This window comes from Cetorhinus maximus, chromosome 2, assembly GCF_964194155.1.
Source record: "Cetorhinus maximus chromosome 2, sCetMax3.hap1.1, whole genome shotgun sequence".
Classification (NCBI taxonomy): domain Eukaryota; kingdom Metazoa; phylum Chordata; class Chondrichthyes; order Lamniformes; family Cetorhinidae; genus Cetorhinus; species Cetorhinus maximus.
In genome coordinates, this window is record NC_135880.1 from 68305444 (window position 1) to 68322904 (window position 17461).

At 41.1% G+C, this 17461-nt stretch overlaps 1 protein-coding gene across 2 annotated transcripts in view; it reads right to left on the reverse strand.

The window, feature by feature from the left end:
• The window catches only part of st8sia4 (ST8 alpha-N-acetyl-neuraminide alpha-2,8-sialyltransferase 4), a 69627-nt gene extending 52373 nt beyond the window's left edge, over positions 1-17254 (reverse strand). For both annotated transcript variants that reach the window (XR_013579845.1, XM_078565864.1), the window contains exons 1-3: positions 16974-17254; positions 15432-15563; positions 3535-3792 (exon numbers count right to left, since the gene is read on the reverse strand). Coding sequence is in view for 1 of the 2 variants with exons in the window: in XM_078565864.1 (XP_078421990.1) it covers positions 3535-3792; positions 15432-15563; positions 16974-17080 (497 nt within the window). In the remaining variant the exon portion in view is untranslated. The remainder of the gene's footprint in view (positions 1-3534; positions 3793-15431; positions 15564-16973) is intronic.
• Between the last annotated feature and the right edge of the window lie 207 nt (positions 17255-17461).

The following is a 17461-nucleotide window of genomic DNA, read 5'->3' on the forward strand; positions in this document are numbered from 1 at the left end:
GTGAGAAATAAACGTTTATTCTGTCTTTTGATTTAAACTTACCAGAAAGCCTGTTTCGTATCTGTTCTTAAAAGTCACAGTGGTCAAAGGGTTAAAATACCTCTTCTCAAAATTACATCAGTTGAGATGCGGGAAAAAGGGAAAAATTATCCCACATCTCTCCCATCTGTAACATTCCCCCACGGGTTCGCCCTCCCCCTCCCAGCCTCTCCATCAAGATCACACCCCCTCCCCAACACCACCTCCCTCCCCTCCGGCCCTGGGCCTTACCTCCATTTGCAGCTGCAAGACTCCTCCTTATTACAAAGAGATGTAAGACTACTATGAATTATAGCTTCCTATTTGCTATTCCATCCTTCAAAGCAATTGCTTTCCTATGTGCACTGCCTAGGTAAATCAGAGTGAGATCTGATATTCCTCAACTGAGGTAACATGCAGATTAAGTCACATTTCCCCTTTGCCATGAGCGACTAAGCCATGTGCAGGCTAGTGAAATTCTCCCATGACATACTTACAGTTTGGAAGAAACATTTCAGGTTTTGTTAAAGAACTATTATTTGTTAGGGTCCTGTCAGCTAACTGCTCTTTGCTTTTAACTTTACTGCACTTAGAGTAAGTTTCCAACGCTTATGTGTACGATGCATGATGTGAAGGTTAAAGAATTAGCCACTTTTAAACTATCAAGAATTTCGTAACAAGAATAACGTTGTGTAGCAGGGACATTTACACTCTGTATATTTTCTGTATTCATGTAACCAAGGTGATCAGCTGTCTGTTATAAAAACTACAGATTCCTTTTTTGCATTAAAACCAATTGAAGGAAAAATAAGGTGATTTCTACAATGGTCAGTTGATCCACAACAGCAGCTTTGCGTCCAGCCAGCAAGTTGAAAATATAACCCATGGTTTTCACAAATGAAAGGTCATAGTTAACTCCAAAATCAGGTCTTGAACACAGCTTCAATTATTGGGGACGTTATACCCAAATCCATTGGCTTGCTAATTAGGTCAATCAATTTTTTAAAAATTGTTTTGCTTTTCCTCTCTTTCTCCCAGGGGATGCACCACAGTTTTGATTAACAAGGCAAGCGCAAGAATGTTAGAAAAGTCTACTTATTTCATTGATTCACACCTCTTCAGTACCAAACTGTCCCTTTTTAGCATTTAACTGAATGGATTTATGAGCTTTGCCTAGCCTCTGCTCGTGTTCTTCTTTCCACCTTTCTCCTTTTCCTTTGCTCAAAGACTATTACATTTATATCTTTTCCTAGTTCTAATGAAAGGACACAGACATAAAACATTAACTGTTTTCTCTACACAGGTGTTGCCAGACCTGCTGAGTATTTCCAGCATTTTCTGTTTTATTTCAGATTTGCAGCATTCATGATATTTTGCTTTTGTAAAATACTCATTTTTCAGTCTGACTATGCAGCTATGAAATCAAAGAATGGTTACAGCATTGGGGGTGGGTGGGAGGTGTTCAAAGCATCGCATTGGTGCCAGTTCTCTGCAAAAGCAACTCACCTAGTCCCACTTGCCAGCCTTTTCCCCATATACCTGCAATTTTTTTCATTCAGGTAATTTCCCAATTCTCTTTCGAAAGCCATGATTGAATCTGCCTGCATCACATGCTCAGGCAGTGTATTCTAGATCCTAACCACTCATTCCATAAATATTATTTTTCTTCTTTTTTTATTCGTTCATGGGATGTGAGCTTTGCTGGTTGGGCCAGCATTTATTGCCCATCCCTAATTGCCCTTGAGATGGTGGTGGTGATCTGCCTCCTTGAACCACTGCAGTCCATGTGGTGTAGGAACACCCACAGTGCTGTTAGGAAAAAATGATTTTCCTTTTGTCACTGTTGCTTCTTTTGCCAATCACCTTAAATCAGTGTCCTTTGGTTCTCAATCCTTCCTCCAAAGGGAACAGTTTCTCCCTATCTACTCTGGCCAGACTCCTTATGATTTCAAATCTTCTTTCAACCTTCTCATCTTCAAGGAGAATGGCCGCAGCTTCTTCAATCTATCCACCTAACTGAAGTTCCTCATCCTGGGAACTGTTCTCGTAAATCTTTTTTGTACTCCTTCTAATGCCTTCACATCTTTCCTAAAGTCGGGTGTGCAGAACTGCACACAATATGCTAGTTGAGGCCAAAGCAGTATTTTATACAGGTTTATCATAACTTCCCTGGCTTTGAACTGTATGCTTCTAATTACAGAGCCCACAATCCCACATGCCTTATAAACTGTGTTTCTCAATCTGCCCAGCCGTCTTGAATGATTTGTGCACATTTCCCTCTGCTTCTGCACCCAGTTTAGAATTGTACCTTTTATCTTATTTTGCCCCTCCTCGTTCATCTTCCCAAAATGCATCATTTCACACTTCTCTGCATTAAGTTTCATTAAATTAAATGCTGCACATATTCATCATTAATGACCTTACTAACCCCTTAATGGAAAAAGTATAGGCTGTATACTTACCCTTTCCTAATGTTTGTTAATACATTATTGATGAGGTGGAGATAGAGCAAAGCTCAGCATGGCTAAATACTGCACCAGCAGTTTCTACCTGCATTACTTCACTTTTTTAATCATATCTAGTTTTCCACTATAATTAACAAAGTGTAATAATTTGTTCCCAAGTATGAAATAATTACTTTCTTAGTTGTAATTCACTCCTGTTTAAACTTATATGTAACTACATGCCTGTTTCTTATTCTCCAGATTAGTCAGAGTATTTTTCTATATCAACCCTACAGATTCCCATTATAATTTCAAAAACTTCTTTTGAACCAAGAGCAAATTTACTTCCTTTTGTTACTCTTCACAGATCAAAGACTTAAGAGCTGGTAGCATCTTTACCATTCTTATTGAACACTTTCCAATCTTTCTATCTTTACCCATAAAATAAATAATCAAACAGGGCAAAAGAGGAGTATATCAAACATTTTATAAATAAACATTTATATTTTTAAAACATTTTAATAAGCGTTGATTTATTTTTCTTAACCATATTACTATATTTTCTAGACATCTGCCTGTGTAACCTGCAACCCCAAGAGGATTGAAAGTCTGCCTCTTCCCATAATGGTGCAGTTAAAGTCAGGAACTTAACATGTAGGTGACAGCATGTGTGAACTTGCTTCATACTACTATGTGGCACGGTCTGTGAAACCTGCAATGACCTGTATCATTGCCCTACAATCCAGTAATTTTAGCTGAGAAAGGAAGCACTTGACCAGACATAATTTTCTTTTCATTTTGTTTCAGATTTTTTCAAGGAAAAAAAACGTTAAATTTCACTCAAAGGGGAAAAATTGAAAATGTTGCATTAGAACAAAGAATTTCTTGCTTACAAAGTTTGTCTCTTATACAATGGATCAATTTTAACCCAGTCAAAACACACCCAGTCGCAAAGAATTAAAATTGGCCCCAATGTTTCTATTATGCTCAAGCATAAGGTCAAAGGTCTGTGCCTTAGAAAACCATTGTTAACTGCAAAGGTGGTAACTTGCTGTTATAGAAAGGGTCCTACCTTATTACAAACTCATGACTGTCAATCTCCTTTCCACATCCACTACCCAGGAGAATCCCAGAGTTTCCAACAACCGCACAAGTACTGAATCGCTTGTTCTTCATAGGGGACACTTCCGGGAGAAGACTGTGTAAATTGTGAGAGATGTTGAGAGTCCGGCGCCTGTCCAGCACATAATGAATAATGTCGCCTGGCTTCAAACTGCTTTTCACTACTGATATATCTCTCTCAGCGTCTAAAAATCGAAGAATATCCTTCCTGCGTTAGAAAAAGTGACATTCAGTAAAAAAGTTAAATCACTCAGAAAATATGCTTTTACTGGACTAAGGCAACATGATAAAAAGTTAGAATGCATTTTCACAAATATGAGAGAATGACACCATTTTAAAAAATTTATTCATGGGATGTGGGCGTTGCTGGCTAGGCTAGCATTTATTGCCCATCCCTAATTGCCCTTGTTCAGAAGGCATTTAAGAGTCAACTACATTGCTGTGGGTCTGGAGTCACATGTAGGTCAGACCAGATAAGGACAGCAGATTTCCCTCCCTGAAGGACATTAGTGAACCAGAAGGGTTTTTACAACAATCGACAAAGGTTTCATGGTCATCACTAGACTTTTAATTCCAGATTTGTATTGAATTCAAATTCCACGATCTGCTGTGGTGGGGTTCAAACCCAGATCCACAGTGCATTATCCTGGGCCTCTGGAATATTAGTCCAACGACAATACCACTACAGCAACACCTCCCCCATCAGAAGTACAATCCTCATTATAACACATTTTAATGTAGACTAAAAATGTTATAATGGCACTACAAAATGATGGTCAGTTCACACCTGAAGCATCGTATGCAGCACTGGGCTCCGCACTATTAGAACAAATATAATAGCCATGGATAAAATACAATGCAGATTTACTCAGTCAAAGGTGAGAATTCTGAGTCACAAGGAGTGGACAGAACAACCAAAGCTTCATTGCTTTGAATTGAGAAGACGTGGGGGCGGAATTTGATTAGAGGTTTACAAAATGAAACAAGAAACAGACAATGTAAACGTGGATAAATTATTTTCCCTGGTAGGTCAATTGAAGGCAGGAGGTCATGATCTTAAAATAAGCTGGGACATGTAAGGGGAAATGAAAAGAAATCTGTTCATGCAACTTGTTATTGGAATGGAGAATGATTTGCTACAAGTGATGGTCACTACTCACTGAGTACAAAATTCAAAAAGATACGAGGTTATTATTTAAATGAAAAATATACAATACTAACATTTGCCTGCTTTAGAGAATCAAGAATTGGGATTATTTTTGGAGAAAGTAGGCAAATTGATTTTGTGAATTCGACCCTCAAGAAAGTCTAAATTAAGTAAGAACAGTAAGAACTTCCTTCCACGCTTTATGCTTTAATGTCTAAACTAAAATTGTGTACGTATAACTGTATCGGTAAAGGTAAAACAAGTGAAAGTGAGCTGTTCTGCTCCTTCTGATCTTGAAAGATCCAAAATATACACAGTATGTTATTACAATGCTTTCTTATAGAATAAAATCTCTTACTGAAAAAGTACTCATTGTTTATTGTTCCTTCCTGAAAATAATACATATTTTACACAACATGCCATTTACTAGAATATGAAGGAGTGTTTCTTGTCACACAGATTTGCACTTCCAGGTTTTTTAGTATTATTTTGAAACACTTTGCTTTGTGCATAAATAGAACTTGTAAAGGCACAGTAAGCGGTATTATTAAATCAACGGTCACATCTGCCATGCATTTTTAAAAAGAATAATAACTCGAATAACAATTAAATCAGGGCTTAAAACTTCATTCAAAAAGTTCATATCACAGATATTGTATCAACTACAATTCTGGCGCACAGTTGCATAAACAGAGTTTTCAGAGTGAAATACTACCGTGGGCCACAAAATGGTTGGCTAGCACTGCTGCCCAAACAGACAGATGCCTTATTTCAGTTGGGTCCTACTCCTGTTGTAGAACCATGATGCAGTTTCCAGTGGCTACAGTATGTGTTCTTAAAGGGATTGATGGAGTCCAAACTGGAAACAGCACAAACAAGTTTTCTGAATAATTAATAGTCCATAAAAAGGAATAAAACCAGACGGACCAGCCGGCATCGACCTAGGCACCGGAAATGACAATGGCAAACTCAGCCCTGTCGACTGTGCAAATTCCTCCTTACTAACATCTAGGGGCTTATGCCAAAATTGGGAGAGCTGTCTCACAGACCAGCCAAGCAACAGCCTGACATAGTCACACTCACGGAATCATACCTTACAGATAATGTCCCAGACACCACCATCACAATCTCTGGGTATGCCCTGTCCCCCCGGCAGGACAGACCCAGCAGAGGTGGTGGCACAGTGGTAAACAGTCGGGAGAAAGTTGCCCTGGGAATCCTCAACATCGACTCCAAACCCCATGAAGTCTCATGGCATCAGGTCCAACATGGGCAAGGAAACCCCCTGCTGATTACCACGTACCGCCCTCCCTCAGCTGATGAAGCAGTGCTCCTCCATGTTGAACACCACTTGAGGAAGCACTGGGGGTGGCAAGGGCGCCGAATGTAGTCTGGGTGGGGACTTCAATGTCCTTCACCAAGAGTGGCTCGGTAGCACCACCACAGGCTGAGCTGGCCGAATCTTAAATGACATAGCTGCTGGACTGGGTCTGCGATAGGTGATGAGGGAACCAACAAGAGAGAAAAACATACTTGACCTCATCCTCACCAACCTGCCTGCCGCAGATGCATCTGTCCATGACAGTATCGGTAGGAGTGACCACCACAGAGTCCCGGTGGAGACAAAATCCCGTCTTCACGTTGAGGATACCCTCCATTATGTTGTGTGGCACTACCACTGTGCTAAGTGGGATAGAATTCGAACAGATCTAGCAACTCAAGGCTGGGCATCCATGAGTTGCTGTAGGCCATCAGCAGCAGCAAAATTGCACTCATACACAATCTGTAATCTCATGGCTTGGCATATCCCTAATTCTACCATTACCATAATGCCAGGGGTTCAACCCTGGTTCATTGAAGAGTGCAGGACGGCATGTCAGGAGTAGCACCAGGCATACCTAAAAATGAGGTGTCAACCTGGTGAAGCTACAACACAGGGCTACTTGCGTACCAAACAGCATAAGCAGCAAGTGATAGACAGAGCTAAGCGATCCCACAGCCAATGGATCAGGTCTAAGCTCTGCAGTCCTGCCACATCCAGCCACGAATGGCAGTGGACAATTTAACAACTCACTGGAGAAGGAGGCTCCACAAATATCCCCATCGTCAATGATGGAGGAGCCCAGCACATCAGTGCAAAAGATAAGGCTGAAGCATTTGCAACAATCTTCAGCCAGAAGTGCCAAGTGGATGATCCATCTCGGCCTCCTCCGGAGGTCCCCAGCATCACAGATGCCAGTCTTCAGCCAATTCGATTCGCTCCACGTGATATCAAGAAACAGCTGAAGGCACTGGATACTGCAAAGTCTATGGGCCCTGACAATATTCCGGCATTAGTACTGAAGATTAGTGCTCCAGAATTTGCTGTGCCCCTAGCCAAGCTGTTCCAGTACAGCTACAACACTGGCATCTACCCGGCTGTGTGGAAAATTGCCCAGGTATGTCGTGTACACAAAAAGCAGGACAAATCCAACCAGGCCAATTACTGCCCCATCAGTCTACTCTCGATCATCAGTAAAGTAATGAAAGAGGTCATCAACAGTGCTATCAATGGCACTTGCTTAGCAATAACCTGCTCACTGACGCCCAGTTTGGGTTCCGCCAGGGCCACTCAGGTCCTGACCTCATTAAAGCCTTGGTTCAAACATGGACAAAAGAGCTGAACTCCCAAGGTGAGGTGAGACTGACTGCCCTTGACATCAATGCAGCATTTGATCGAGTGTGGCATCAAGGAGTCCTAGCAAAACTGGAGTCAATGGGAATCAGGAGGAAAACTCTCTGCTGGTTGGAGTCATACCTAGCACAAAGGAAGATGGTTGTGATTGTTGGAGGTCAGTCATCTCAGCTCCAGGACATCACTGCTGGAGTACCTCAGAGTGGTGTCCTCAGCCGAGCCATCTTCAGCTGCTTCATCAATGACCCTCCTTCCATCATAAGGTACGAAGTGGGGATGTTCATTGATCATTGCACAATGTTCAGCACGATTCATGACTCCTCAAATACTGAAGCAGTCCATGTCCAAATGCAGCAAAATCTGGACAATATCCAGGCTTGGGCTGACAAGTGGCAAGTAACATTCACACCACACAAGTGTCAGGGAATGATCATCTCCAACAAGGCAGAATCCAACCATTGCCCCTTGATGTTCAATGGCATTACCATCACTGTCACTATCAACATTCTGGGGGTTACCATTGACCAGAAACTGAACTGGACCAGCCAAATAATTACTGTGGTTACAAGAGCGGTTCAGAGGCTAAGAATCATGCAACGAGAAACTCACCTCCTGACTCCCCAAAGCCTGTCCACCATCTACAAGGCAAAAGTAATGAGTGTGATGGAATACACCCCACGTGCCTGGGTGAGCGCATCTCCACAACACTCAAGAAGCTTGACACCATCCAGGACAAAGCAGCCCGCTTGACTGGCACCACATCCACAAACATTCACTCTCTTCACCACCGACGCACAGTAGCAGCAGTGTGTACCATTTACAAGATGCACTGCAGGAATTCATCAAGGCTCTTTCGACAGCACCTTCCAAACCCACAACCACTACCATCTAGCAGGACAAGAGCAGCAGGTAGATGGGAACACCACCATCTGGAAGTTCCCCTCCAAGTCACTCACCATCCTTACTTGGAAATATAGTGCTCTTCCTTCACTGTCGCTGGGTCAAAATCCTGGAACTCCCTTCCTAACAGAACTGTGGGTGTACCTACACCACATGGACTGCAGCGGTTCAAGAAGGCAGCTCACCACCCTCTTCTCAAGGGCAACTAGGAATAGGCAATAAATACTGGCCCAGCCAGCAAGGCCCATGTCCCGTGAATGAAAAAAAAACACTTGGATGGTGCATCTCATTATCTTAATATGTGGTACATTGAGCCATTGGAAGAACATAGAAATTCCCAGTTTATTCACCTAACTCCTGTGATCAGTTCCTTAAAGAAATCTCTCATAAATGAAATAAAAACGGCACTTCACTATTCCTCATTGTGCAAGCAGTTTAATAAATAGTTCTAGCTTCTAATACAAGTACTGTTCACCTTGTTGAGCATAAAATTCAGTAACAATGTGTATAATTTTGAAAATTGGCTATTGGATTTTTATGAAAGAAATTATTATCTCAACCTGCTTACATTCTGTAAGCCAGCCAATAACAATGCAAAATAGCAGTGAAGAGGAACAGAGAGACCTGGATTCTTGTTGTGGCCTTGACTTATAACTCATACCACACTGTGGGGGCCGATAAAATATATTTTCCTGATAGAATCAGGTTACCTGTGATGTCATATTTTTGACTCCTCTTCATGCCCCAAAGTATATAATTTTCTTAAGTTGATCATTTAAGTTTCTATCTGTGCCTAACATTATTTCTCTTCAGTAGTAATGATTCTCATTGAAATATTCAAAAATAAGAAAATAATGGTTAGCAGAATATTTCAGATGCACCATTAAATAAGGGTAGTAGAGCGACTCTAATAGAAGCTCCATCTTCTAAGGATACCATTTCTCTACATTAGCACTGTAATACTACTGACATATCAAATTCTGAGAAAACGCAATTAGAAAAGATTTGAACTTGTGGTGATTTTTCAAAATCACCTACTGCTATTGCAAACCAATTCACTTGTATGTGAGATACACTATAATAATATGGGATATAAAAAGGAAAAATATATTTAAAAGAAATGGCATTCTACTCATAAGTCTAACACAAGTAGGATGTATGAGATGCTAGTGTGATCAGTCATTTCAACCAAGGGACCTAGAGACAATTAAGAAATAAGTGGAGATGTTGAAGCATGTCCAGCAACAAGAGTGCATGGAATTTTAATATTGTAGAGATTTTCTTTTTAATTCATTTCCTGAAATTCCTAGGCAATTTGAGACTCCAGCTCATTCAAATCCAAACAGCTCGTTGAAAATCAATTCTGAGTGCTGAGTTGTTTGATTTGAATTTGTGAATATGGTACATTATCATCCAAATAATGTAACATCAGCAGGGTGCATTTTTGTTTTGTGAGGATATAAGTTCTTTCATTGTCTTTGTCATCCCCTTGAGTTTTTTGCTGGCCTAGGCAGGTGGCATGTTCCCAGGTACTACTGGAGAAGGGGACAAGAGCAACCCATAGATAGCCCTTTCTTTGATTTCCATGTATAGCTCCCATACTTCCTCTTTTAGTAGCATGTCTGAGATTGGATACACAGAAGACTAGGGAATTAACCCACTTTCCTGCCACTGTTATTGCATATTACAGCATCCACACCAGTTATATTCTTTATTTGAATTGCTAATGGGTTGAAATATTGCACTGAAGATGCCAAATAGTTTAATGTAATCCAAGCTAAATGTATTAGAAATGATTTTCAATTTTGTTGTAGATAGGAGTGGGAGCTGGGGCTGCTATGCCTGGCCAATGACATTAGTGGGAGGCATAAACCCCCATTTTCATGGTTCAAGCCAGATCAGCCATCGCTGACAGTAGCTTACAGGGGTGGTGGGGGAATCTGGTCCACCTTCCAGCTGAAATGGAAGCCCATAATAAAAGAGGGGATAGGCAATTCCAGGAACACAGAAGAGTCGGTAGCAGACCAGGAGGTCAGTATGACTTTAAAAGAAGCATCCTTCAGACTCCTTACATTTTTTTATTCATTCATGGGATGTGGACGTCGCTGGCTGAGCCAGCATTTATAGGCCATTCCTAATTGCCCTTGAGAAGGGGTGGTGAGCTCCTTTCTTGAACCGTTGCAATCCATGTGGTGTCGGTACACCCACAGTGCGGCTAGGAAGGGAGTTCCAGGATTTTGATCCAGCGACAGTGAAGGAACGACGATATATTTCCAAGTCAGGATGGAGAGTGGCTTGGGGGGCAATTTCCAGGCGGTGGTGTTCCCATGTATCTGCTGCCCTTGTCCTTCTAGATGGTAGCAGTCGTGGGTTTGGAAGGTGCTGCCTAAGGAGCACCTTATTTCTGCATTTCTGCAGTGCATCTTGAGATGATACACATTGCTGCTACTGTGCGTCGGTGGTGGAGGGAGAAATATGTTTGTGGAAGGGGTGCCAATCAAGCGGGCTGCTTTGTCCTGGATGGTGTCGAACTTCTTGAGTGTTGTTGGAGCTGCACTCATCCAGGCAAGTGGAGAGTATTCCATCACACTCCTGACTTGTAGATGGGGAGTCAGGAGATGAGTTACTCACCACAGGATTCCTAGCCTCTGACCTGCTTTTGCATACCACTGTGCCGCCACCTCTGTTGGGTCTGTCCTTCTGGTGGGACAGGACATACCTAGGGATGGTGATGATGGTGTCTGGGACATTATCTGTCAGATATGATTCTGTGAGGATGACTATGTCAGGCTGTTGCTTGACTAGTCTGTGAGGCAGCTCTCACAATTTTGGCACTTGCCCCCAGATGTTAGTAAGGAGAACTTTACAGAGTTGACAGAGATGAGTTTGTCGTTGTCATTTCCGATGCCTCGGTCGATCCGTCTGGTTTTATTCATTTTTTGTGATTTTGTAGTGGTTTGATACAACTGAGTGGCTTGCTCGGCCATTTCAGAGGGCATGTAAGAGTCAATCATATTGCTTTGGGTCTGGAGTCACATGTAGCCCAGACCAGGTAAGGGCAACAGATTTCCTTCCCTAAAGGGCACTAATGAGCCAGATGGGTTTTTACAACAAAAGACAATGGTTTCATGATCATCATCAGGCTTTTAATTCCAGATGTTTATTGAATTCAAATTCCACCATCTGCTGTGGTGGGATTTGAGCCCAGGTTCCCAGAGCATTACCTTGGGTCTCTGGATTATTAGTCTAGCAACAATAACACTACGCCATCGCTTCCCCAATCATAGGTCTGTCCTCCTAGTGATCTTATGGGCAATGGTGGCTATGGTTATGTCTCTATAACCCTGGGTTCAAGGAAGGGAAAAGCACCCTGGATTTCCACACCAATTTGCTATTCATTGACCCTTACTAGAAACGAAAGGTCTAGTGTCAGGTGTTAGTGCCCACACTCAATTATTTGCCAACAGCCATCACCTGGATTTGTAGGTGGCACTCATATGCAACACACCATAATGGAGGGCCACTGGTGTATGCCACAAAAACTCAATGCCTTCAAGACTGTAGGGGATAAAATTGAGGATGAAATGAGTGGCATACTGTGTCCATTCTACAAATCCTATACATATTAGTCATAGTTTTTAAAAACAAAATTGATTCCCGTTTACCTTGGATGTGGTCAGTTATTCCAGATTTCACAACTAGAAGTGAAATAAAGCTTTCCAAAACTCCTGAGGATTCAGACTGATGGTGTAAGCTACAGCATTTTACACTGCATGTCTTATCCACTTCCAGGCTTTGCTGTTTACAGGTGCTTATTGTGAATCACTTCCTCTAATTCTGCATTATTACAAAATGCAGTCATTTCTGAATTGCAACTGAAAACTTAAAAAAATGTTCCAGCTGACTGCTAATGCTGGAAGTCTCTACAACACAAACTTCCTAACCATTGTCCCTTAAAAGGAAGGAAATTTAAAGAAAAAACAGCTGTTCAGTTTTCAAAGGTCCAAGTCTTTGCTTTTAGCAGAACTGCTCAGCTGAAAAAAGTAAAATCAGAAGTAACCCTGTTAATCAATTTAGTTCCAGTTCCAGTGTCTTGTAAGCTTTAAGTCGTCAAAATTTTATACATATATTGTGCATTTGGCCAATATGAGTAGCTCGAACAAAAGAAAACTCAATTGTATTCTGGCACCATATTATTGCTATCATCACCAAAATCTCTTATTTGGGTAATATTTTCTGAGCAAATGCATTATATTTAGAAACTTTTATTATAATGTATATACAGGTAGTATGTATTTAAGTGATGGGGGAAATTGCATCTGGCAATTTTATTCTTCAGAAACTCAACTGAAAACACCAATAACAAGTGTAACATCCTAATGTTAATTCAACAAATAAATAAATATGCCATAATTCACTGTCATAGTTCAAGTGGGACTACTTTGAAATGTTAGAAGGAATGTATGAATTTTATTTGACATATGATTGTCAGTGGTATTTTTCATGAGTGTTTTAGCCTGTCACCTCATACTTAGCACCAAATTACAACTAATTGCAGTTCCACATAACAGCTGAGAGCTAAAATAATACTTTTACCCCCAAGCTTTCTGCCTTTCTATCCTGAATCTGCTGACTTAATTTTGATACAATTTATAGGGTATCAGCACCTCGTAGTGTGTCATCATTCTGGATCTATGAGCCAGATAGTGAGGGTTAGCAGCTTGAACTGAGGCGTGGGGGAGGTTTACAGCCAAGCCTGACCTTTTCTTCACTTGACAAACACATGTGTACTTTCCAACAGGAGCCACGAGGCAGTAGTTATGAGTCAAAGCCCTGCTCAGGAAGTACCTGACCAGGCAGGCCAGGAAAATTGCAGGTTCTGTTCCCAGTAAGTGCTAATTTAGCTGAATTTAGACAGGAAAGAAGCAGGAATATTACAATTGACCTTAATAATTATGGTCTAGGAAAGGGAATTCTAGTCAGAAATCCCACTCTTGACCATATCTTGCGATGGCCCTCCCTCTCTACTCCTATTTGTAAAACACATATCTTGTGGCCCCCCTCCTCCTCCAGGTGCCATGCCCTACAAGGGCATTGGGAAACATGGACTCCCATTGGATTGGTCCATTATTATGCTCAGCAAAGTGGTTTGCCATTACATTCTGACGTATGGCTGACAAGGAAACTCTCCCTTTTACAGCTGCCACCCAGCTTATTGAAAGGATTTACAGGCTGATAATCAACCTGTTTGACCAAAATATGAATGTACCTTCCATGGCTATCAAGTCCTGAAGTAGGACTTAAACCCAGAGCTTCTGGCCCAGAGGCAGGAACACTACCACTGCACCACAAGACCTCCCCTTAGTGTTACTTAGAATTCAATTTTCATTGTCTAGACTCAGGCATTGCAAATGCTGTTTGTGAAAAGAACCTATGGAATCATATTTATCCCTGCCTTCAGGAGCGGAAAAATGAAAATAGATTTAAAAATCCTAATAGTAAGAGTAAAAAAATCAAATTGGGACAGTTTTTCCTAAGTAGAAGAAGCTATGAAACATGCTAAACTAAAAAAACACACATGGCAGTTGTAATCCTGACTTTACTGCAATTGTAAAAACTTATGGGTGACTAACATGCTATATGGTTTCTCAATTTCCGTATGGACATGTAACTAGGATTAGGATTTTGCTGCTAGCCTATACAATGTCAACTCTTCCTGCAATTCACTGTCAAAAAATAATCTGCAACTACTACATGTCTCATGTCCCAAATTCAATATGGCTCCAGATTCTATGTCATAAATTCAATATTCCTACAGGCCATGTGCCAGAAAGTCGATATTCCTTCAGGTTCGGTATGTCACATGGCTTCTTCAAATAGCAATGGAAATGCATCATGACAATAAGGAAATTATAAAAATAAAATTCACTACTTCGTGCAATTAAACAGTAACAGTTATACCTTACTGCAGTTAAGTCAGTGACCTAGTCTCAGTGTTCAAATGAGTAATTCAGCTTCATTCACGGTTTATCCCTCTTAACACAGCTGCTATCTTGCAATAGAGAGAGATATCCACTGTCTTCTCTCTCACATGCACTTGCTCGTCTGTCTCTTTACATTTACATAAATAGAATATACATGTAAAGCAAGCCTGCCTTTGACGACAAGATATGTCTGGAGGTCTGCCCATTATTATAGTTTCTATTCTGTAATGAGTTGAGGGGGTGTGTTAAGTATTTCTCTTTTTCTTTTGAAAACCTTGTTATCCAGTTCAGTCCACTTTAATTCTCAGTGAATACCAACTGAAATTTGGTTGTAACTGTGAAAAGACATCAACATTAGGATTTAATTATAAAGTTTATTCATGAAAATTTCTTTCTCCTCTATTGTATTTTCCCCTGAATTGTGTCTTTGAATAGTTTTGCAAGCTAGCTGACTAATAATAAACTAGAACACCTGCTACATTGCTGTGTTTCAGAATTAGTTTTTTTTGTTACACTCACTGTTGCTATGAAAAAATGTAAGAGATTGCAGCCCTGTGGACTTTCCTCTATTAATATCAACAATTGTCTGAGGAATACCCTTGGTTCATTAAACATTTCTTTCATTAGTGCTCATATTACTCAATTATGTACATCATAAACTGCCTATAATTTAAAATGTTCAGCTAAATGTCAGGTGGCTTGGGGTGGAAGAGGCCTGGTGACTAGAATAGCGGCAGCAAATGCCTTATGGCAATACATATACTGAAGATCTGAATAATTCTAGCTTTCACATTTTCCTACTCTGACCTATGATCACATAAACTGGCTCTATAATTGAGAAAATAAGGTGTAAACCTACTCAGCTCCAAGAAACCTTCACCAACCTTTGCTGGGTGATGATTTGGCGTAAAATGTAGTCTTAACATACAACGGCCTGGCAGAAGTCATACATGAACTGCTGAATGTGTTTTATTTCCTGTTCCATTCAATAAAAATGTGTTTTGCTTATTTCCTGCTGAAATCAATTATTTTAATATTTGTACAGCAAAGGGGTAAAGTTAGTTGCAATAGGATGTTGGTTATACAATGTGAACATAGCTTTCCAATGCCAACAACATCAGCCATCAATATAAAGTTTATACCTGATCTTGGTCACTAGAGATGCATTGTTTTTCCAACCCTCCACAGAGTGCTGGAAGCGTGGAAGCGCATTCTTCCTATTTACTTTTCTGGAAGTGTTAACCATCAGTCTGGTTGGACTCGCTTCTCCATCCCTGAAACAGTTAATTTTTTTTAAGTTACTGTAGAGATGCTTTTCACAATTTATCAACCCCAGATTATGCGAGGCAACCACTAAATGTGTATCGTGCCCGTTGCAGCAGTTGACCATTTATGTTCACACCGATTACTTCACCTATCTCTCTAGTCACGTCAGCTCTTTTTCCTGTTTATGACATGAAAGGCACTTTGGTAAGCGCAGGCGATCCAGCCACAGTTTAACTTGTGACTGTGCTTGGGTGACTCTATAACTGCTCGCCTTGCCTTTACCACAGCTCCCCCATCCAGCGAATGTCAGAGCTTGGTAATCTTGTCTCACACCATCCAGCGCATATGACTTTCTGACATATGCTGAAAACTGACTTTCCGCTCTCAAACCGCAACTTGCAAGCTTTGCTTTCGGAATAGAAGAAAATCATTTTTTTTCACCGATCGTTTGCATAACATTACTAAAAGAGTCGGGGGGGGGGAAAAAAATCGATGACAATCCAATATAAAATAACTCGTTATGGAAACCAGTAAAACGTATTAAACCCGCAATGACAGTTTCATAAAAGAAACAGTGAGCTAAAATGTCAAATCGATATTAACAGTTCTTTTGCCTCCCAAAGTCTGTTAAAAAAAAAAGATACACTCGTCGCACAGAAGAACACTGTGATCTTTTGCAGTGCTGGGCTGAATGTGACTTCACTGCTACCAATCAGTCAAATCACAACCATTCAGTGTGTGTACCAGACCAAAAATACTGGCGCGTTAGCCACATCTGAGGTGCAGGCACAAGCCCACCTACTGGAGAAAAAAAAAGAGATGGCAACTCAATAAAACACAACACAAAAGGCGGCACTGATCAGGGGGGGGTTGCTCCTGGATCGGAAATACAGCTCATTTTCCCCATCCAGAGTTACCACATTCCCCACAGGCACTGGTACCCGAGCGCGTCAGACTATGGCTATCAAAATTCCTGCTCGTTTTCTCTTCCACGCGAGTTGTCTCGGCTGGCGAGGGAGGTGGGCAGACTGGTTTTGTTTCGTGAAGCCGAGACTTGTCCTTCTCACTGAATCACTTCCACAAAGGTTTCCATTCCATCCCAGCACTTTTCTCTCAGAGAAAAAAAACGCTAGCGAGCCACGTCGTCAGTCAAGGGAACCACAAAGACTGTAAGCAGCAAAACTAACTCAATTGTAAACGGTACATTTAAAATAAAAACTCTTCCCAAAGCATTAATAGTAGCTTCAAAAGGTAGAGGCAAACATATCACTTGTGGATTACAAATGCTAATTTGTCGCTCATCAAAATAAAATTAAACACTAACATGCCAAACCAATTGCATTTATTGATTTGCAGGCAAACTCCTTTAAAAATATTTCCACCACTTTTTCATTTAAAACGAGATTAAGGCACATTACCCCATTTGCGTTTGCTGCTGCTCCGATCTTGTTATGTCCTTTGTTTTAAAAAAAATGACTATGATACTTATGGTGCATAATGTCCAACATTTTCGAGGGAGACGCATTTTTTTTTTTATGTGTGTGTCCAGTTATATGTGGAAATAACAGAGTCCGCTCTCCCTCCCAGTCTGGGAAATAAGTAAGGCGCAAAGGTTTTGTGTCTGAGATTGGAGACGGACAGTTCTCCACACGCCCCTGCTCCTCCTCTCTCTCTCTCTCTCTCACTCAGTGAATCCACTCAGCGGGGAAGAACTAAACACAGCACTCCATGACTGACACCGCCGGCCACCAATAGGATCACGGATACTGCTTGGCTTCTCGCCTAATCGTCTTGGGTTCGCCAATAGGAAAGCGAAGCTGCCGTTCCAATCGAGGCAAATGATTGACAGGAGGCAGAAGCTGTGCTGACTGGCTTTAAAAGGCAGCGTGCGTCGGGCTGGTCGAAA